The sequence below is a fragment of the Centropristis striata genome, chromosome 12, assembly GCF_030273125.1.
Source record: "Centropristis striata isolate RG_2023a ecotype Rhode Island chromosome 12, C.striata_1.0, whole genome shotgun sequence".
Classification (NCBI taxonomy): domain Eukaryota; kingdom Metazoa; phylum Chordata; class Actinopteri; order Perciformes; family Serranidae; genus Centropristis; species Centropristis striata.
The window spans coordinates 11230542-11252764 of record NC_081528.1 but is presented as its reverse complement, the minus strand read 5'-3'; the positions used below and the strand labels follow the sequence as shown (position 1 = coordinate 11252764).

Sequence of the window (22223 nt, the reverse complement as noted above, 5' to 3'; positions counted from 1 at the left end):
GATAGCTGTCTCTCTCTACACCATGTTGCTGGTAACGATCAATGAGTGAGGAAGCACAATGTCCATTCAATTTTTTTTTTCCAAAGCAAGCATCATTCTCCCGTATCTATGACAATCCCATAAAGGTGCTGCGTTTTTGAACGTCAGACATGTCAGAAATAGATTGAAGAGATTCTTCCCTTTTGTCCATTCACACTGACGACAAACACATTTCATTCTCAGCTGCGTCCCTCCCTCTGTCTCACCCTCCCTCCCACTCTTCTACTCACACACACACTCACACACGCTCACACTACAGATGCCACGGAGGTGACGGAGGTCACCTTATTGTCGTCTGCCCAGGGCTGCAGGTTCTGCAGGGCGTAGAGGGACGAGTTGTGCAGGCAGAGTGGGTCTGGCTGCAGAGGCTGGCTCAACGTCTTCTGGAAAGCTTCCTGCTGAAGCTGCAGCATCAGCCGGTTGGCCTGCTGCCTCTCGGCCTCTCTCTCCTCTGCAGTCTGTCTCCTGGGTGGACGGGGGGGAGACAGAAGGGGAACAGAGGAAGATATAAGACCTATGTAGCGTTTATTTTCATGGGGCACGTACACAAGATTTATTAATGCTGCACAGCACAGCATTGTTCACAATGTTTGTCCACTATTCCCATAAAGCAGCAATATAACTTAGACAGGGTATAATATTTTTTTAAGGAGTTGTTTCCAACCTGGGGGTCAGGACCCCACAGGAGGCAAGTTTCATATTATACCTTCAATTTTTTTTCCTTTTGTTTTGCAGAGTATTGGATAATTTCACCTCCTCGAGCCTTGAATAAGGTTCACATTATTTTGCAAGGTGATTCATATAATATCTTATAAAATAACAGTTATTGTTTTAAACATGTTATCAACACTGTGATACAGAACTACTTAAATTTAGGGAGTGAAACTACATTTTACGAAAAATTAAACTGGCTCACACTTGAAATGATATACAGGACTAATAGATGCAGTGACGTCTGAGATGTAGAACACAAGAAAAGAACATGGGACATGAACGCCGGTCTCCTGGATCAAATAACCCTGGGTTAGTGCCACCCACTTTCCCTTCTTTTGTGGGATAGCTACAAAATTTAGCGCATTACTTAGAATATCTACAAACCGTCCATAAGAACAGCCTGTGAAAAACTTTAATACAACAAGTAAAAATAAAATAAAAAATCACTTTTTAGTTACTAACAGTTATGTTTTGTTTGTACAGGCAGCTTCTTTTGACACATATATATGTTTATTATGAGGGTGACCTCTAGTGGCATAATGACAGGAGCAAAGGAGGAAGTCAGGTTATGTAGTATAAAGAGTGACAAGTCAGCGTAAGGAAGACGTCTGGGAAGAAGGATGGATGGCTAAAAAAAAAAGCAGGACTTTGACACAGGAGGACTGCTGTTAATGTCCTGTGTATCCTGATACTTTTACTTATGTACACAAGTTAACCTTGTAATTTACTTAACTCACAACACATACTGAATGTACTTAACGTAATGTAACTTACCTTAACTGAAGTTATGTAACAAACATACTAATTTTACCTGAAACCATAATATTTTACATAAGCTAACAAAGTAATTTTAGTAACCAAAATACAATCGTTTCACAATGGCAACTTTGTGTTTAAACCACAACCGTCACATTTAGGGATGCTAATTCAAGAAACATCCATATGGTCCTATGGGTTGGACAACTTGTTACGTTACCCTGCATTGTTTCGATTTTTAGGAGTCACGAGGGAAGAAAATCACTAAATAAAAGAATGTCAGGCTGATTCTGTGCTGTTGCTCCTCTAAAAAACTTTCTAAATAAGCAATTGCCAGCAACATAATAACACTGATAATAATGAAAGTTGTAACGTGTTGAAAATTAAAAGTTTAAAGAAAGAGAAACTGCTTGAAACAGGAAATATAGTTATGTTCATGTTGTATATTTTAGGGTGTATATTTTTTTCTTTGGCAGCTGGTTGTGGCCATCAGTGTAACAAACAGGGAGGTCAAAGAATAACGGAAATAAAAAAAGAGAAAGCAGCACAGTTATACACGTCACAAAGAGTTTGCAAATGAAACCTGTTCATTTGTAAATTGCCTGCTATTACATTATGTCCTCTGAACACCTGTGCCAGTTAGTTGAGCTCCAGGCTCAATGACAGCTGATCAGGATGAGTGACAGGTGCTGGTGCTGGGACGTGACTAACGGAGGGGGAGGTGGTACAGTACACTTCCTGCCTCAAGGTGAAATCTGTTTTTTTTCCCCTTTCAGAACAGCTTAACAGTTACATACATTCTGCATATTGTGTGTCGGTGCTGATCTTTTATACAGTCTATGGTGCTGATATTAACAGTTTCATTCATGGGTGTCTCTCTGAAACACACACGAAAAGTACTACGTTTAAACGTCATACATGCTTTTAAAGGAAATGCTGCAGTGTTTATGCTGGAACGTATCCAGAGAGAAGCACTGACACACAGCTCAACTTTGACTATGAAGGTTTAAAAATAGAAGCTGAGGAGATAAAAGCAGGAAAGAAATGTATTAATAATGCGTGACATACTAACAAATTCCAAATGGAGCTCCCATTGTGATTCAGTGTAAACGAAATGTTGCTTTTCTTTATCAGTTTTTTATAGTCCTGAGTTGGGTTTCTTTCATAGGCAAATAAATTGTCCTGACAGATCTTTGAAATGTTATTCAGGATATTTTTATAGCCAACAAATACCCCAGCTGTCCTTAGAAGACACGCAAGTTAAAGCACAATAAAGTATTTATTATGACGACGGTGATACTAATAATACAAAACCATAATAAACAAATGTTTGACGTCAACATCAACTACAAAACACGAATGGCAGGTAGAAATCGCAGGCGGAAACACACCTCTAAAACACTCTTTCATGCACACCAACCTCCATCCATTAGCCACACATTATTGTTAACAGCATTATCATAATCTGATTCCCTGGCTGTTGATTTGATCATCCTCTTGTTACTAGCGTAGTCGTCACGCAAAGACATCCCTCACGCTCATCCTATCAGGTGCACACTACAGGGAAATGGCATAAATCTCAGCAAAACTAGGAAATCAGAAAAACGAGTTAAGCCAATTCCCTTGTTACTTGTGACAGGCTGTTTAGTCGTGAATTTAGTTTTTATTTCAAGCCTTTTTATTACATCATTTAGTGATAAATATGTCTCCCTGCTACAGGGTGTGATTGTTGGGGTTTTTCAAATAAATGCACCAATTTTTTCTTTTTAAAAAGGGACTGTAAAAACAAATTCAATTTAACATGTTTGTTTAAGACAAAGAAGCCAACTCATTCATGATAACCAGCCAAAACAACAGAGGTTATAAAGTGTTTTGACATTCAAAACTCATTCTTAAAAAGCTTTAGGATCATATAAACATTAAACCCTAAAAGGTAATTTAGCTGATTGTAATACGCTTATGAAATATGTGCCCTGTCCCTTTAACTAAGGGCAGGGCTTCATAATTTGATTTCCTACTCATTTACTTCCAAATGGCTATAAACAACAGTTAGAATGAAGTGAACGAGTGTGTGTGTGTGTGTTTTTTCTGTCTATGGACTTGGCAGTCAATTCCTCCTGTGAGTGTTTCAGTATTGCTTTGGACAGCAGGTTTCTAAAAGGCCTTTCAGGAGGCTCAGGAGTAATTGTGCTTGGTCAAGTGAACTGGCCTCGACTGGCAGCTAAGCTAAGCAAAATAGGTGTTGTGTTGTACGACGCCTTGGATGCTTCAGCTGCGGGCCATTTTACTCGTGTTTAAAGTAAAACATCGGTAAGCATTTTGGACCCGAGAGCAAAACACAGACACGTTCAGCGCTGTCGATTTATGGCACAAGAAAAAATTGGAAGGAAGGAAGGAGTGGCTCTTCTGAGTGAACATCCTGCCCTCATAAAGACAAACGGCTTCTGAAAAATCCACCACGGCCTCTTTGTTCTGCTTAAGTAGAACACTTGGGAGGAAATATGAGCAAAATATGGCACGTAGAAGAGAGAATTATGATGCTTTTGCTTCACTATTCTCTACTTTCACACCAGTAAAGAAGATTAAACTGATAACGCTTTGAGTGAAGAGGATCCAGGTGGAATCTTACCGCCATTTTGTCCGTCTGTTCTGAAACCAGGTCTTGACTTGTGCGTCTGTCATCTTCAGGGCTTTGGCCAAGGTGGCACGCTCGGCTGACGCCAGGTATTTCTGTCGATGAAAACGTTTCTCCAGCTCACAGATCTGCACCCGGCTGAACGAGGTGCGGGGCTTTTTCCTCTTGGGCGGCGTCCGGTTCTGGTAAGGGTGGCCGATGCGACGGGTCACAGAGAAGGGAGAGAGGGCTGCTGGAAAAAAGGCAAAAAAGAGGATTAATTTAAGTTTGCTGATGATTCTTAAACAAAAGCTTTGCATGTCAGGCGAGTGATTCTTTAAAAAAGCACATGTTAGCATTAGCAATGAGGCTATTTCCAAACTGGAATGATCTGTGCTTCTCAAATATAAACTTATTTCCCCAGAGCTTCTCTTTGTTTATCGCTCATGTTATAAACACAATTTTGTTTTCCAGTCCTTGGTAAGATAAAGTTATTGTCCGTTTTGTCTTAACTCTGGAAAAGCCAGTGTTGTTCGGGGAGTCTAAGAGAAGCTGCCAAGAAGCTGAAGAAAATAAATGTAATTACAACTAATATTCCCCTGCCAGATTTCAAAAAACAAAACAAACAGCACAGTGGTTGTACAGAGAGGAAGTCCTATGTAAATCATAGAGAAAACTGGGATATTCTGCATGCCCAAAAACAATTCATGAAAAGATATCGCTTGCAACTGCAATGAATTCATCTTCTAGAGTTTTATTTTAACACACAAAAACACTGTCAATATAAAAGGGATGCACTTGCTGATGGGTGAGGTAGGGGAGGGGGTTGGCGGTGGGAGAGGGTGACTCACCTGGGCAAGCCCCCTTTGGAAAAGGATAGTCTGCTAGAAGGCCATTGCCGTCTCGCAGGTGAGCGAGCTCGGGATAATAGCATTTGGCTAATGTCTCCACCGTGCTCCAGACAGGGACCCTGCCGATGTCTCCCTTGGGGAGAGGACAGAGGGACCCGGTGGGCCCCGGCCCCCCTGTGGCCTCTCCGGCTCGGCTCTCCTCTGCCTGCTCCCCTAAAGGAAAGGGAGACACAGTAAGGTCCCACATCTGGAGCACAGCAGCAGCAGCAGCAGCCGCTGTGCGGGCGCCAACGCTAAGCAGCTAATCACATGAAGGAAGGCTGAATGATGAACAGAGGCTACTTTAATGTCATTTACTGCTCATCTTTTAAGTTAGAGTTTGGGAAGGTTTTCCTCCAAAATTACATCTCTGCCATTTAGGAAAAATAAGTGACAACTAGCAGATACAAAGATAAAGCAAGCACATAGCAATCAGTCAGGAACAGACATAATCAAGGTCATCCATTGATAAAGTGATGAGGGTCAAAATATAATTTAATGACCAATATAATAGTAATAACCTACTGAAAACAATACAACTTTGATTACAATTTTAGACAGAAGCAATGTTGTCATCAGACTAATCAGATTAGAAATGTTAAATTTTTGCACAAAAATCTTCATTCAAAACATCAAGCATTTGTCTACTAAGATTTTTAACAGTAATAATACAGACTTAATCATGCAAAATGTAATATTTTTTATCAGTTTTGCAGAGGGGATCACATATATTTGAAGATATTGATGTTGGATATGAGGCAATGATTTATTATTTTAAATACATTTTATATAAATGTACTGATTGACTGTTTTGTGTCTTCCTAACTGCTTTGTCATCGTGTCTCTTCAGAATAATATGAATTGCACCCTGCCACTGTATGAGCCCATTGTGTTTTTCCTCTCTGTGTGCCTGGTGGCTCACTTTCACATATCACTGTATCTGGGTATTAATAACAACTTATCTCCTGCATCATAAAATATCTATGAATCCTGTCTATTTTGTCAGCCTTGGGTAAACAGAAGATCGATAAATGTAATGAGATCGTTTTTGGCCATAGATCCACTCCCCAGCCACATTCTCATTTTGAGGCAGAATGGAAATCAACGACAGGCAGAAGGGGGAAAAAAAGGATAAAAAAAACAAAACAGAGTCTCTTTCTCTCCTACTCTTTGTATCTGTGTGTCATTCCTCCCCAGCAAGCTGTTTGCCTCCTGTCTTACAGGGTGTTTATTTGTTTTTGTTTTGTCAGAAAAGCTCACTAGAAGCCAAAATGAATATGAAAACATCTGCATAGGTGTCCCCTGAGGGGCCATGTGCTGCCGCTCTCAGAGTTTCAGCGACCTGAAAAATTCATTTGCCACACAGACGATGACAATTTGAATGGAAAATGGAACATGAAGCTATTATGCGCCCGGCAGTCGTTTCCAGGGAGCCGCCGACGTCCCCTGATGGTGCTGAACACGAGTGGCAAATTGAGGCGTACACAGGCAAATGATTTGTAAAATAAAGATGAATAGCTGCATTGTGCTGTTACAGTAGGTCACATAAAGTTAACATCACCTGAGTGGAAATTAGCAATGCAAATTTAGTGCCTCAAATGAAAACTCAGTACCTTTTTATTGTGTTTTGCACTGGATTTATAGTGTCCATGTCTTCTTTTTCTTCCTCTTATTATTATTTTTAATCTCCTATGGTAATATTCCTATAATATTATTATCAGGTTTCGCATTATGCATTGCTCTGGTGCTCCATAATAGTAAAAATGGTAATGTTATCCCTCTAATATTCCTTTCGGGACCGAGACAGCCATCTGTGGTATTTAATCATGAGTTTATAGTGACAAAATTCCCATGATGTATATCTGATATTTCTATAAGGTGCTCACAGCAGACTGGAGAGCCTCTGTGGCCCTTAATAGTGAGTTTATGGTAGCCTTATTGCACTTCATGGTATGTTTTCAAATCTCATATGATTCCCAGTCTCATTCTTATGATGCTTCTAATGTATATATATACATTTAAACTATATAATTGGTCCTTTTTGGTTGGCATCTTGTTCCCCAAAACTATGTGTAGTCTTACGGGGTCACATGCTGCGAGCGAACAGGCCTGTTGTTGCTCCCAGCGGCAGGTCTGGCTAAATAATACTGCATTAGATGGCTATTTCAGGCCATCTGTGGGCTAACTAATGGACCAGGCACATGCAAGCACGTTCAGAGGCAACCCAAGTGGAACTTAACATGCAGCAGGAGCCTTTTGGACCCGACAACTGCAGAAGAGCTTTGCCTCACAGCGTGCAAAATGCTGAGAAATATATGATACAGTGATATCATGCTGAGACTGCTCAGCAATCAGATATGCATTCAGACAGAGCCAATTCTGACTGTAAAATATGTATAAAGGACAAGAAATGCTGAAATGTTTGAGCTTATGTTGTCTTAAATGGACAGATCCTGTAACCCATTACCCACAATATTTCTGAATTCTTGTATTTATTGCATTCAACTGTGTCCAGTATGCCTATATATTCAATTTAGACAATAAAAGTGCTAAATACTATCAGTTTAAACTGATTTTTAACTACAGTATTAAAATGTATACATACATAAATGTATAAGGCAATAAGGACATAAGAATACATTTCTTTTTAAATTTGACAAATTTATTGGCACACCTAAAAAATGTTTTACATATAAATATTAAAGGCAGCTAATTGTAGCTTAGCTCATGAAGCTAGCTTGACATTAACTATGAAATTTAAAACGCAGTGAATCCCACGAGATAAAGCGAGATTGTGTTTAATTCAATTACATTTTTTTAAGTTAATTCATCCTTACACGTTTTTTTATTTCCTATAAAATTCAAAGTTAGGATTTATTTTATTTTGTCCCCAGAAGTATAATTAACCAATAATAGTATTTGGAAATACTTAAACTGTTAATGGAGCGTTAGTGTGGAAAAGGTGAAAATCCTTAATGCAGGCAGGTCGAGGTCATACGCTTCACTACTGAACGACACCGCACCATTTGTTATTATTATTATTGTTATTATTATTAAAAAGCGAGAAAATCTCGATCCTTTAAAAAAATACAAAAATAAAATAAATAAAAGCTTGTTGCAAAAATGATCTGACCTTTTTTCCTCTTCTCTAAATAAACCAGAAAATAGTTGGGAATACTAAATCTGCTGCCTGGGTAATACAATTTAGCATATCAAAAAATAAAATGCTACCACTGCGGATATGTTTCCCATAATAAAACCACCTATACTTAATAACACTTCTCGGTGACAGCGCCTCCCTTCCCCACTGCGGATATTACCTTTGTAGCAATCTAATAAATATATCCGTGAAGGATTCTAAAGGGGATATTGAAATATAACATGAACATATATTGCTATTTATTACACTATACGGGACAAAAGGCAGAGACACTGTCTTCTGTCACACCGAGAATCAGAGCAACGTGGAAAACACGAACCGAAATAAAAGCGGATATGTTTCTGCTGTGCAGCCATTAAAACACAGAAAGAGATTTAGTGGAGAGAAAAAAGGTTTAATTATGTTTTTTATCGGTGCTGCGTGGCCTATAGAGCAACATATTCTTTATTATGGCTCCGTTTATTGTCAGGATGCTCAAACGGTCCACATTATTTCGGATTCTTCCTACTACTATCATCATAATTATTGTTATCTTCATAGTACTAGTTTATTTTTTATTTATTGAAATAGTGTTTGGCCATCGCATTATTATATATATGAATTTAATCTGTCCACGTGGAAAATGTATGTTGCAAGCATTTCGTTGTAAAACACTTTTTCAACAGTTGTTTCAATTTATTACATTTATTTTTAAATTCATTATTATCGTCTATTTTATTAAAACAGTTATGCCACTAGTTTGCCGATTATTTTTATTTTGTTTTGCATATTTCAAAATGAGATTTGAGAAAGTTTAAAATAGGTTTTAAAAAATATAAATAGGCCTATTAAATATTTTTTTTAAAAAACGTCATTTTTTAAATACTTATTTAGAGTAGGTTGGGTTATGCTACTGCCGCCAAAATACCACTAGTGCTGCTAATATAAATAAAATAAAATAAAATAAAATAAAATAAAATAATTAAAAAACGATTTAACAAATAGACACGTCAAATTCGCGTTGAAATTTCAGAAAGTAAAAAAGAAAATTCATTAAATAAAATCAATCCATTTGCGTGGATCCAGAGAGGTGTTTGTGATCAACATAAGCCCACTGGTAAATAAACAAGTCTTATTTTCAGAGATGGATTTCCTCTTATGCCCCACAGCTTAATCCTCTGCGTCAGGCTCATACAACTCCTCGTGATTTATAACGTGAATTTAGGCCACAAGGACGCGCGCGCCAGGGTGAAAAATGAGAGAAGTCTATTTTGCAATTTAACAGGTTTCGTTTACATCCCTGCAAAAGCCTCCCGTGGCTGCCAGAGCTGCTGCGAGCCTGTGGCAAAATGTTTGGCTGTGCAAAGCTGCACTGGGCCGTTTTTCTCCTCCGGTTTCAACTTAGTAAAAAAAATGAAGAATAAAAAAAACAAGAAACAGAGAGAGCGATTTAAATGGTGTTCTGCCCATCAGGATAGATGATAGTCCATTTGATTTACGGCCTTTTATAGGAAACAGAGCAGGCTAAATCTGGAGTGTGTGTGTGTGTGTGTGTGTGTGTGTGTGTGTGTGTGTGTGTGTGTGTGTGTGAGAGAGAGAGAGATAGAGAGAGAGAGAGAGAAAGAGAGAGAGAGTGTGTGTGTGTGTGTGTGTGTGTGTATGTGTGTGTGCGTGTGTGTGTGTGTGTGTGTGTGTGTGTGCTGATCAATACAGTGCAAAGATATAAGCTGCGAAATAATTACAGCGACACAAAGCTGAGAGAAATTAAACGAGAGGCCCTCGGTGACTATGAGTAGAATTGATAAGCCTATTTACACTGGATCTTTTTGCAGTTGACATATCGTCCCCCAGTATTTAATAATTAATCAGCTAGAAAGAACGGAATAGTGAATATTTAATGCGTGGAGAGGTAGAGGAAGAGGAGGGGGTGAGCAAATCCATGATGTTCTTCATTTTCATCTTCATAAGGATGAGGTCATGAGAAAAAAATTGCAGTGGAAACATCCCCTCCAAAACAATTAAAGAGAATAAAATAATAATCTGATTGCCACATAGACACAATCAAGAACTCTAGGTGTAATTCTTTAAAATTGCACCTCATTATAATAATTATTATTATTATTATTATAGGTATATATGATCTTATTATTATTATTATTATAGGTATATATGATCTTTTTATTAGATGTACTTTTACAGCTACAAAAAAGGATCATTTAACACCTGGCCAAGGGGAAAAGAAAAATGTGCTTTTTGGCTAGCACTGCTATTAGTTCTGTTGATTAGTGTGTCAAAAAAAATGGAAGCTGAAAAAACCCTCTATGACTTGACAATAAATTGTGATAATTACATGCAAGCTATAAAGCATGTGCATGAGAAATCATATTGTATATTTATGCATTTATAACGTTTTCATGTGAGCAAATACCTCATGTGAATGAAATGTAACGCAGATTTTTTGCATTATAAACAACAGTAGAAGTGGATTGGCTCCTGGAAATAATACAATAATAACAATTTTATTTTTATAATTATTTTAATTGTTTTAAAGAAATAATCCGCTATTTATCACGTTTTTCGTATTTATTATTTCCTTAAAAAAAAGGGGAAAATATAAATAAAGGTTTTTAAATTAAAAATGAACTCTGAATCGATCTGCTACTGTGTGTATTATTGCAGCGTCATGGCGTTTATTAATTACAGCAGGGCAAAAATAAAAGGAACTAGCAGAACGAAATTAATTTGACGTATTTAAGAGAAAATATATGGGAATTATGCAGATTCACTTTTGAATGCTGAACATAATAGAGGCATTTAATTAAATGTTTTAAACATTACATTACAGTATGTATTATTATGCAGATGTGTATAACAATAATAATGCAAATAATAATAATAATAAAAATAATAATAATAATAATAATAATAATAATAATAATAGGTATAAGCTGTTATTGTCCACTGTTTGGCCTATATAGATTTTAACCTGTCATATGTTATTATTATTATGACTCATCTTCCTGCTTTCTCAATTGGCTCGCAGACGAAAAAAAAAAAATCATTCATCCTCATGAAAAGATGGGGAACGACGTTATCCGTCATCCGCTGTAAATGGAGAGTGATGGTCCAATACTGATTCATCAGCATGTCCATGTCAATCTCTACTCTCGTTTATCAGACTGCCCTTCCAGCATAATAAAACTGACTCTCTGTTTGTGTGCGTGCGTGTGTGTGTGTGCGTGCACATACTATTCGTTATAGATTACAACCTAAAGATGAATTCAGCTCCAAACTGTCGAGCTATTAGGCCCAGATTACCCTGCACACTGAATCGTTCAGGGTCAGTTTTAAACAGAAAAAAAAAATCACAGCTCACACCTGTAAGACCATGGGGGAGATATTCAGAAACACTGCTACTCTGCGCCGGAGTGTTTGGGCTGATTTATGGTGGTGTGGCTGCAGGTGAAGGTGCATATAAATTATACAATCCTTACAGGCCTATATCTGTTTTAATGGCAAACACAAATCAGACTACAGGTGTTGCAGGATCAAGAGGAAACTCTTTACCTGTTAGTTTGTCCTTGGCAAACCTCCTACTGCTCTCCATCCACGGGAAGGTGAAGTTTGCCGCATTCCCCATCCCCATCCCGGGTACCGAGGCGATGCCGGGTCCGATGCACGCCGGATGCGTTGAAGGGGGCGGATGCGGCGCGGCGGCGGCGGGCGGCGGCGGAGGCGGCGGCATGGGTCTGTGCGCCGGCACCCGGATCACTCCTCCGGCGCCGCCCGAGTTCACGTTAACGTTCATGTTCATGTTCATGCTGACGTTCATGTTCATGTTGACGTTGTAGGAGCCGGCCAGACCCGCCGCCATGGAGCAGGCAGGGTTGTAGACGCTGTTGTACCCGTTGCTGTAGACGTTGGGGGCCAGCGCGTAATCCGGGTCGCCGGTCCGGTTGGGCAGCATGCAGCCGCTGGACTGGTCCGAGCTGTTGAGGATCTGATCGATCCCGAAGCTGATGGGCTCATGCTGCTGCTGGTGCGTCTGGTTCACCTCCTCGATCCCGGTGTGCTCCATCTCTGTGTATATTTTATCAGTGCTCGGATGTATTTTTGTCATATGGTGATTCACGCCTTGGGAGATGAAATGTTTGTATGTGTGCTGCAGATTTGGGCTGTTTTGGGGTTTCAAGCATCGACACAGGCCTTTTCTACTCCCAGGAAACCAATAACATGTCCAGCGCTTTCCAAAATGTTGCCATTATTTTTGTCCAGCATTGGGATCGGGTGTTCCCTAAATTAAAAGCCTCTCCATCGGGCTGAGAAAAAGAGTATCCATCTTTAACAGCGTGTTCTTTCCCAGTGAACTACACACAGGGCAGGCTGACAACAAGAAAAACAACCGAAGGTGGTTATCCTGAGTACTTACACACAGAAATCCGAGATGTTTTTGGAGGAGGCAGTTCTCTGGAGAGGCTGGATGCGCTTTGTTCGCCTACTCTGGCAGAGACGATCCATAGGCTACGGAGAGGGCATGGTAGGATAGCCGGGCACGTCGCGTCAAAATAAAGCCACAGACAAAACAAAACAAACCCAAAAGGAGGCGAGAACGAAGCGCTGACCTCGCAGGCGTGGATATTAATTGGAGGTGAGAGCGAAAGATGGCTCTGTTGTGCTGAATGGTGGAGTGCGTTTCAGCAGGTGAGACAACCCTCTGCGTAAAAGCTGCCATTCGGTCATCCAGCCAAACCTCGCCTCCCTCACTCTCCCCCCTCCCACCATCCCTCCCTCCTCCTCTGTAGGGCAGTTGTTTTGCTCGGATGTCTTAAAGAAGCCGCAGCTTTCTTTTAGTTTCTGCAGCTTTTATGGTGTTAAACGGGAGGTTGTGTGCCTTTTAGTGGCGCTGATGGTCCGGGTCAAGGGCTTTCCAAACTGTTCCGCGTCTACATACTGAATAAGGTCAATATTTAAAGAGTTTGATATGATGTTCAATATATTATAATAGATTATTTCATTTTAATATTGAAAAATAAATATTTATCTGCTCATGTTGTAGCTTATCATAGAATCAAGACAATTCCAGAATTTTACTATTTAAAAAATTAGAAATGAGAATAAAAATATAGTTTAAGCTGTGTCTTTAGCAGTCTGTCAATGACAATGCTGAGAAATGTTTTGTATTTTTTTTTTTTTGTATTTTTTGATACTTCATATTAGGTTTTTCTCTTTTTTTGTGGTATTTTATTTTTAAAACAATCTTTTAATTGATGCAATGGGTCATAATCTTTATATTTAGGCCCCTGGAGGATCTTGCATGATAGCATTTTATTTGGGCCCCCTGCTGCTCCTGCTGCTGCATGCTTAGCTTCAGAACTTGAAAGCAGGTTAACACTTTTTAAATTCAATCAGGAGTGAAACACGGCTGCATTTTGTCTTTGCAATTAAAAACCAGCCACATGTTCAACCATGGACTCGTGCAACTCGTCCAAGGACCCCTAGAGTTTCCCGGTGCACCAATTCTCGGATCAATGCACACTGAGCGAATATAAAACGAAATGGCCAGTTACCACTGTGTCCTGCAAGATACAACAACAACAACAACAACAGCTACATGTAGTGGACCAGATTTATGTTTGTGTGTGAGAGAGAGCCGCTGAAGCAATAATCTGTTGCGCACAATGAAGTCATAAATCCGTTGATATTGACGGGAAGTGTGCAGACTGCAGGCCTGATTTAAAGGCACTGATTGCAACATGGGCTATCACAAAGTAATGAAATGCAAAGGTACCGTAATTTATGTAATATTTAGCCTGTAAAGGAAACAAAATACAGATACAGAAGGAAAATAAAGGTTTTACGCATCCAAATCACATGAGCTGATTAGATAGATAGATAGATAGATAGATAGATAGATAGATAGATAGATAGATAGATAGATAGATAGATAGATAGATAGATAGATAATTAAAGAAATAAATAGCAGCTGGAGTGACATCATGAAGCCAAATGTGTTGCTGATTTGCACAAATTATTTAACCTCTCTCCGCCCGGAGCGACGCCGCGGATCGCCGGGGTCTCAATTCAATAAAAATGAAAAATGGCTCACAATAAAAGCGCGACACGGGGAAAAACGAATTTAATATATCACCGTTTTATTACGCACTTATTTCACTTTCCGTGCGAATAAAGATATCTCTCAACTGCACAAGGTGGCTAGAGGGAAGCATAAAAATCAATTGTGTGAATTCAAGGCCATATCAATAACGGTGCGGGGACGAGAGCGGCGCGAGCGGAGCTGCTATTAGGCCTGTTTATATTTGCGCGTTACAGTGAAATGAATAGGAACGAGAGGATGCACTGAGCACAGATCAGCTTACTGACAAGGTAATTGGCCGTTTATGCAAAAACGCAGGGAGATCTATGGGCCGGAAGGCGGAAAATAATGTTGGAAAGCGTGTTTGAGATATAACACGTCTCTGCCTGGTGGTGTGTGATGTCTGTCTGTCTGTATATGCACCAACACAGTGCATAGGCCAAACTGCATCAGGACATGGGCACACAGTTAGAGCAACAGAAATGTGCAGAAAAAACAAATCTGTTGCTTCAGATTTATGATGAATACATTTTTTTAAGACTCAGACTTGTATGGCACAATACACCTCTAATCTATGAATTCTTAATGTGTTTAGTTGGTTAAACCCCATGCCTTGATTTTACTTTTCTCTTGTTTTATTCTGCAGATTAATGCCCTGTGCTTATTATTGTTATAATATAAGCCAATTTTCTTCTATTTAAATATATTTTTAAGGCCTTCATATTCTGGATGACGTACCTTCATGGTGTTGGTTTTTCACACTTTCTACAGTTAATCTAGCATTTTGTGTCATTACTCTTTGTGGAGGGGATTTACAAAGATTTTCTATATCATAGAACCTCCAGTGTTCACGTTAGGCCATCAAAACAGCACAGTCATGACTCTTCTCTCTTCATTCTATAACTGTGCCAACATTTACTTAGTGAGAACAGTGTCATTAACTTCACATGCTTCAATAGTTACACCTTTTTCTATTGTGTAGGTTTATGATACTAATTTTTACCTGTGACAGGAATTAAAATAACATATCCTCCCTGTGCCAACCTCAAAGTTAGTGTGAATGACCTCATATTTATCAACATAAAGATCAAGTTGTTTATCATTTTTATTATTTAAATTCCTTAAATTGTTTTTATGAGGGTTACCAATTACATGTCAACAAACTATTTTTTTTTGTTTTGGACACAAAGACAGAAAAATACAATTTTTTTTTTAAAGAGAAAAAATGGCAAATATTTTATTTTTTTGGACGTTTGGAGTTTTTGGACATCTTCTGATTCATAAAAATATATATATTTATTTTAGGTAAAAACTGAACAAAAGCCATATCACACACATGCCACGTAGCAGGAAAATGCTCTGACATGGTAATCCTTTGTGTAAAACCTTCACACATCACATCCTGTCCTGCTGCAGCTCCCTGCATGTGCATGACTGAGGCTCTTTGCCAACATGTTGAACACAAACTGGTAAAACTGTAAAGCTCTAATCATCAGGAGCAATATCACACTTCTCTTTATTGAGCCTGACAACCTGAGCTTACTCAACAAGACACCAAGTGTCTTGTTTCATTATTCTCAACAATTTAGGCCGTTCACTGTGATTAGTTCCCACGAGCTGCTGTTATAATGAAGCGTAAGGGAATTAAAATGATTCAGAAAACTTATCTGATTTCTAATGTGCAGTTTGGGACTCTTCAGACTGATATGTCACCTTTAACTCCATGAAATGTCTCATCGTATCATCTGTTTCCAGTTGAAAATTATATTTCTACACACATTTGAGCTGAAGAAAATAATTACAAAATTTGTTTTTTTTAATGAGCCTACAAAAGGAACAACTCTTATTCATCCAGTTTTTACAATTATTTTCTATATTATTATTAATTATTTTTTACATTTTTTTATCAGATAGAGCTAAAAAGAAACATTATTCAGTCTAAATGTCTGCAAATACCTTTTACACCAATTTGGTGAAATTAAATTTCTTATGTGCATCGTTCTGCAAAGGTAAACACTGATTTTGCAAATGATGAGATTATTTTGTCTGAACTGTTCATGTTGCCTGTTTTATCTAAATGCTTGTTGAAGTATCTTCATTAAACTACGTTTGCTCCATTCTTGAACATCTCTCTATCTGCTGCAATGACCCATTTCTCCCATCAGGATCATTAAAATTTTATCTAATAAGCTACAGCTGCAAAACACAAGAGGATTTATATTATTATTATTTAAATAAAGATCCCTGACTTATTATAGGCTTCCACTATTAAACTAGTTATAAAATAGGCTGATAGGAGGTCTACCTATAGCTTTTAAATGCAAACGTGACATGATGCTGTGCAGGATTGTAATCAGCAATTTTACTAATGCAATAAAACTACATTGCCAATTAAGGTATACCCCCCTCTCCCTCTCACACACACACACACCCTCTCCCTCTCTCTCAATATGAAAGCCCCTCGCTGACTTTGCCCAAAGGCGTTGTCTATGGTTGCCGGCTGTGCGTGATGAATCGTTATCTCCAGGCCATGCTGCTCGTCTGGGTAATAAAGTACCAGCAAAGCGGAGACAAAAGGAATTTGTCACAGTTGCCTCCTCGATATATTAGCAACCTACCGGTTGGTTTAGCTTTCATTTGGGGGAACCAGGGGGCCTACACACTAAATTAAAACGAACAGGGAAAAAATAAGAAGCGTAAAAAGGGAAAGTGTGTCCAGAAATGTTGTGGAATGGAAACAGAATAAAGTGATATCATATGAAGGTAGAAGTTTCAGAATCATACTAAAATATTATAAATACACTGTGCAAGAGCTTTAAGTTATTTTGAGGATGATTTAGCCTGTTAGTGCTGTTGCTGATGTTGCTGGATGTTGTTTTGTGTCATTTGTTTGTGGAAAAACCTGTTTTTCATTGGTCATTGGGGTTTTTTCCACAGATCATCAAGTTTCCATGGACTTGGTCTTCACTAATGGCTTCTGTAAAGAGAAATGATGAGAGGAAACTTACTTGAATGCAAGTATCTGTTTTAGTACTGGTGCGTGCAATGAGGTGTGTTGATGCAAAAATCAACCTAGTTCCACTTTAATGAATGTTATTATTTCTCAATTTTCACCTCAACAGAGCCGTGCAGAGACATTTAGACATGCAGGTATTCAAAGTTTAAAAACAATGGCACACTTAATAGTTTAAAACTAAAACCAAAAATGTCACACTCTTGCTTTATAGTAAGACTACTTTTAGTTCTTGTTAGTGTTTATACTTATTATTGTAAAATATTTAATCATCTCCGGTTCAAGTCCAGTCAACATCATTTATTAAACTGCTTACCAAGTAAAAATGTTGGGTTTTTTTTGTTTTTTTTAAAGACCTTGAATTTCTTTACCACCGGTACATCCTGCTCGCTGCTTTGCCTTCTTGTGGGATAAAAAATGTCGTATGCCAAATATGGGATAACTCAAAATATTAAGTCTCTACAGAGGCAAAGTAACACAGTTCCTCCCTGCACAGGATCGATAAACTCCAAAGTGAACTCAGTAAAAGAGACAATGGTAAAACACTGGTTATACACTTGCTGATTTAAAGTTAAAGTTAAAAAAGGGATCAAGTTAGACAACAGTGTGGAAAACACCAAAATGCATCAATTACCATATGTTAAGATGGTTTATATATGATGCAAACACCATAGGCACATGCATTACTCATGTTTATCTTTATCTTTAGCATACAAGATATAAACAGTACTACAAAGCTCAGAGGTACAGATCAGTACTTGAAACTGAAAAGCAGATTTAATGTTACATCCACATCAACTAGTTTCAATGCATCAATGTATTAGCTAATGAGTCATTGTGCAGCACAAAATCCAGAATGACCAAAGTCCCCAAAGCTACTAGCAGACCTGCATAGACTCATTCAACTCACACAAAACAACAGGTGACTAAACAGCCAAGAAATGCAATAAGGAATAAATTGCTAACAACATCAGCAGCACAGCACATACAAACACCAACCACTACACAGCAAAGTGTGAAATTCTCACAGTCACAGGTCCGATATTATGTATATATATACAAATATATATACATATATATATATATACAATATATATATATATATATATATATATATATATATATATATATATATATATATCTACAACGTGATAATTAATCAAAACAAATCAAACAAAACTCACAAGCTAAATATTCCCGCCGTGTGTTGCAGCTTCCGCCGTCACAGCTGCGCGTGAGCAAAACAGAGGCCACGTCACATGATGACCTTTCACCTGCAGCAGGTGATCATGTGACGTAAACTTATTGACGTCAGCCAAGCCGTTTTATTGATCGCTAAATCATCAATAATATCAATGGTATGCTTGTTCAGGGCAAGGGGCAGGCTTTCACAAAAAAAACATAAATTAAATAAATTAAAACAAAATAAAATATGCCTTGATAAAAGGGCACTTTGGCCATCAAGGGGTTAATCGGGTGATAGTCTAAAACAATTTGCTTTGCCCCTGCTAGCCAAGAAAAGTGGAAGAATGTACTGACATTTAATCCAAAATTATGAATGTGTATGTCAACAAAAAATGGACATGCATGGTTAAACTCCTTTACATGCTGTCAGCTGGTTGTTTGTGGAGTCTTGTCCAAATTTTGCGTAAAAAACCTGGCAAAAGGCACTCCAGACAGCAGGGGCGTCCGATAATGGATGTCTAGCCGCTAAGTTGTCCGATAACGGACACATTTAAATTGACAGCTGAAATGATACCAGACCTGGGGAGGGGGAGAAAAAAACTACCTCAGCAATCAAGGATGTCAGAGATTAGTGTGACGAAGCCTGTCATCCTCCTCCCTCACAGGCCCTGTTTGGCTCTCTGCTGCTGTTAGGTTGAATTTCAGAGGATACACCCAGAAAAAACAGGTCCAGTGGTTTGGGAATGGGCCTGTTCACCTAACTACTGGAAATCTTGAAGAAGAACGCTCACTTGGTTCTCAAGTACTTCTTTTTATTTATTTTTTAATGTACATTTCCATAGAAATGAATCACTGATGCCAAGTATCCACATTGCCTGCCCACCTTCCAAAACCCCAAATGCTTTTCCATTTTAGATAATTCATATTTAATTTGTTCACTTAACTGTTGAATTAATGGTTCTGTAATGTCTTCTGTAAAGTTTATGGTCCAACCAATATGACGGCCTAAATGCTCTTCTGAGGAAAAACATTCTGGTGGAGAAAATACTGTCTTATTGATTATTGTTGGTGTATTATTGAGGGGGAAAAGGGACTTAGACTATTAAATTCACCCATGCATATTTTTTTTCAAAGAAACTTGTCCAATAGGTTGCTAAATTGCCCAAAAATCTTAGAGAAAATTTCAATGATAATAATCACAGTGTCTTTAAAGGTCCTTTGTCGGGCTCCAGGGTCACCAGCGAGGTCACATGGAACAGGCTTTAATAACTGATGACCTCTGTGTTGTACTCTATAAAAAACAGCCCAAAGAGTCACTTTGTGGTTTTGCAATCTTAAAGTGTTTTCATAAAATGCACAATGTACATAACGCAAAGCAAATTATTTTACTGAGACATAAATAAATCTCTTTTGGCACCACGGTATTCCCAAACACGTGTACAACACTAATGAAGGCAGAGTGACAAAAGCAGTTCAGAAAATAAACGTGGGTTCTGAGTATTTTGTTGGATTTTCATAACAAACATTTGGTGTTCCTAGAGCCCTGAGAGTAACACTTAGGTGTCTAGAAATCGCAGATGTAATTTGCAAAAAAAATTAACAAAAACAGGCTAAATGTTCTGTTTGTCAGTTAGAAAAGTTGTGACCAAAACCTGATGAACGTTCATCAAAGAAAAACAAATATTAATGAAAAAGAAAGAGAGTCAATGAAATAAAGAAATGTGATGGCATTAAAGACAAAAATGCATATATACGAGTCTTTTATTTGTTTATTTGTGTTCTAGTGGATGATATATTTTGTTAAGAAAACCCATACAGTTCTTTAGAACATTAAAATAAAACATAAAAATATTAAACTCTCATTGTAAACATCCAATAGATATTGTCGAGCTTTAGCAACCTTTATCATATTGTTTACTTATCGGAGATGTTGCATAATGTTTTTTCAAAAGGTGCATTCAATGTCATTTTCATTTCCAAAAAGACATTCCAGGTTTTATTGTATAAGCTCAGGAGTTTAGCAGCTCAGGGGTCTGATCTGATCTCATCTGTGCATTTTTGTTGCTTGTCCTGATTAATTTAGTAATAATTTAGTGGTTTAACATGATGTTATATATGAGAACCACCTGCGGTGATGGCCAAAATAGTTAAATGTAATGCAATGTAAAATTTTACAAAGAATTGCCAATGCAATTTTGCATGCTCACATCCTACAAAGAGCCATTAAACCTGTTTTCTTGAGAGTGTGCAGCAGTCAGGATTCTGTGAGGGAAGATGCATCCTCTCTCTGCACCCTGCAGGATCTTTTTTCTTCAGAGTGAAGGGTTCTGTTACACACTCTGCAACCCCACAAAGAACCATTCTGCATCATGGAACCCTTTTTATTGAGAGTGTAGAATTACATTATTCTGCATTTGGAGGGTTCAGTCCTTGACTCTTCGCCTCCCTCAGGGGAAAACCTGGCGCCTCCTGCCCGGATCAGACGACTCGAAACTGGACGGAGTGGAGAGGAGGAGAGGGGTGGAGAGGAGGAGGAGGAGGTGGAGGAGGGGGAGTGAAAACAGTAAAAAAAGACAGGAGAAATCGCTGAAATGCAGGCTTGGGACTGGGATGATGGAGGGATGTCATGTTGCTGCACTGAGCGTTTACAGGCCTCACAGGCTCGAAAATCAGGTATTTTTTGTATAAATATTCATGCGATAATAATGATAATAATATTTTTTAATTGTTGTTATTATTGCTGTTGTTTATTTTTTAGAATTTCTATTGGTAAAAATAGTTAGTAAGAAAAGAGTTTCAGAGTAACTTTTCCCCCCTGTGAGCTCACTTAGATTGGGAAAAAAATCGACACCAAAGGTAAAATAAAACCCGTCATTTCATTACTCGAAGTCAGATTTCTCGACTTTATCTTTTCCACTTTTCCTTTTAAATGCAAACCGATTCATTTCGCTCTTCCCAGCTGTTTGCCTCAGATAAACCTATCGATTAGACATCAGTTAGATTCCTAGCCAGGGCTTTATTGAGTAAGTTGGTGAACCTTAAAGTGAATTACAGGAACTGCTCTGCCCCTCCGGTGAACTATTTAGTTCAATCTAATTTACTTTGATAAAGACCATCTATTTTATTTACTCTGATCGCCATTTTCATCGGGGCTTTATTGTGAGACTGTGAGGGCACAGTTTGTTTGGGATTTTTTTGGGAGATCACGGATTTAACTTATTTTGCAGAATTACACTAAAGAATGTTAAATAAATGTTGTTGTTTTTGTAGAAAATACACCTTATTATTACTATTATTATTATAGGCCTCTTAATTCTAAATGTAATTTGGAACAAATGCTAAATCAATTATGCCTGCAGATAAGCCATTCATATTTTCTCAATGAATCCTCTTTAACCAATCAATAAAATCTACAAACTAGAATTTATGGATTTTAATATGCATTTCTCTTTTTTCCTGCAGGAGTCACGACAAGCAACCATTTCTGCAGGATTCACCAGTGCAAAGGAAATGTTCGTTATTTTTTGGTTAATCAGGAACGTCAGGGTACTTCCTGTTTAAATGTAAATATACTGCAAGTCGACCAGTGTTTTCTAAAAATCGTTAAGTAGATCTTTTCTGTCTCCTAAAAATAATTTAAAATAAATATTTCATGGGATAATGCATGTTTTTGGCAATTTAAATATTGTATTTAATCTAATGTAGCCACTGAAGGAAACATATTTGGTGATCATCACAATATTCCTGCATTTATTCTCACTTTTTAAAATTATATTTAA

General features: G+C 38.1%; 1 protein-coding gene across 1 annotated transcript; it reads right to left on the bottom strand.

Moving 5' to 3' along the window:
- Positions 1-287: 287 nt before the first annotated feature.
- tlx2 (T cell leukemia homeobox 2) lies at positions 288-13268 on the bottom strand. The gene is made up of 4 exons (XM_059345508.1): positions 11720-13268; positions 4975-5187; positions 4139-4376; positions 288-504 (listed from the first exon to the last, which is right to left on the bottom strand). The coding sequence occupies exons 1-4, from the start codon at positions 12270-12272 to the stop codon at positions 288-290; spliced, it is 1221 nt and encodes a 406-aa protein (XP_059201491.1). The 5' UTR covers positions 12273-13268.
- Positions 13269-22223: the final 8955 nt, after the last annotated feature.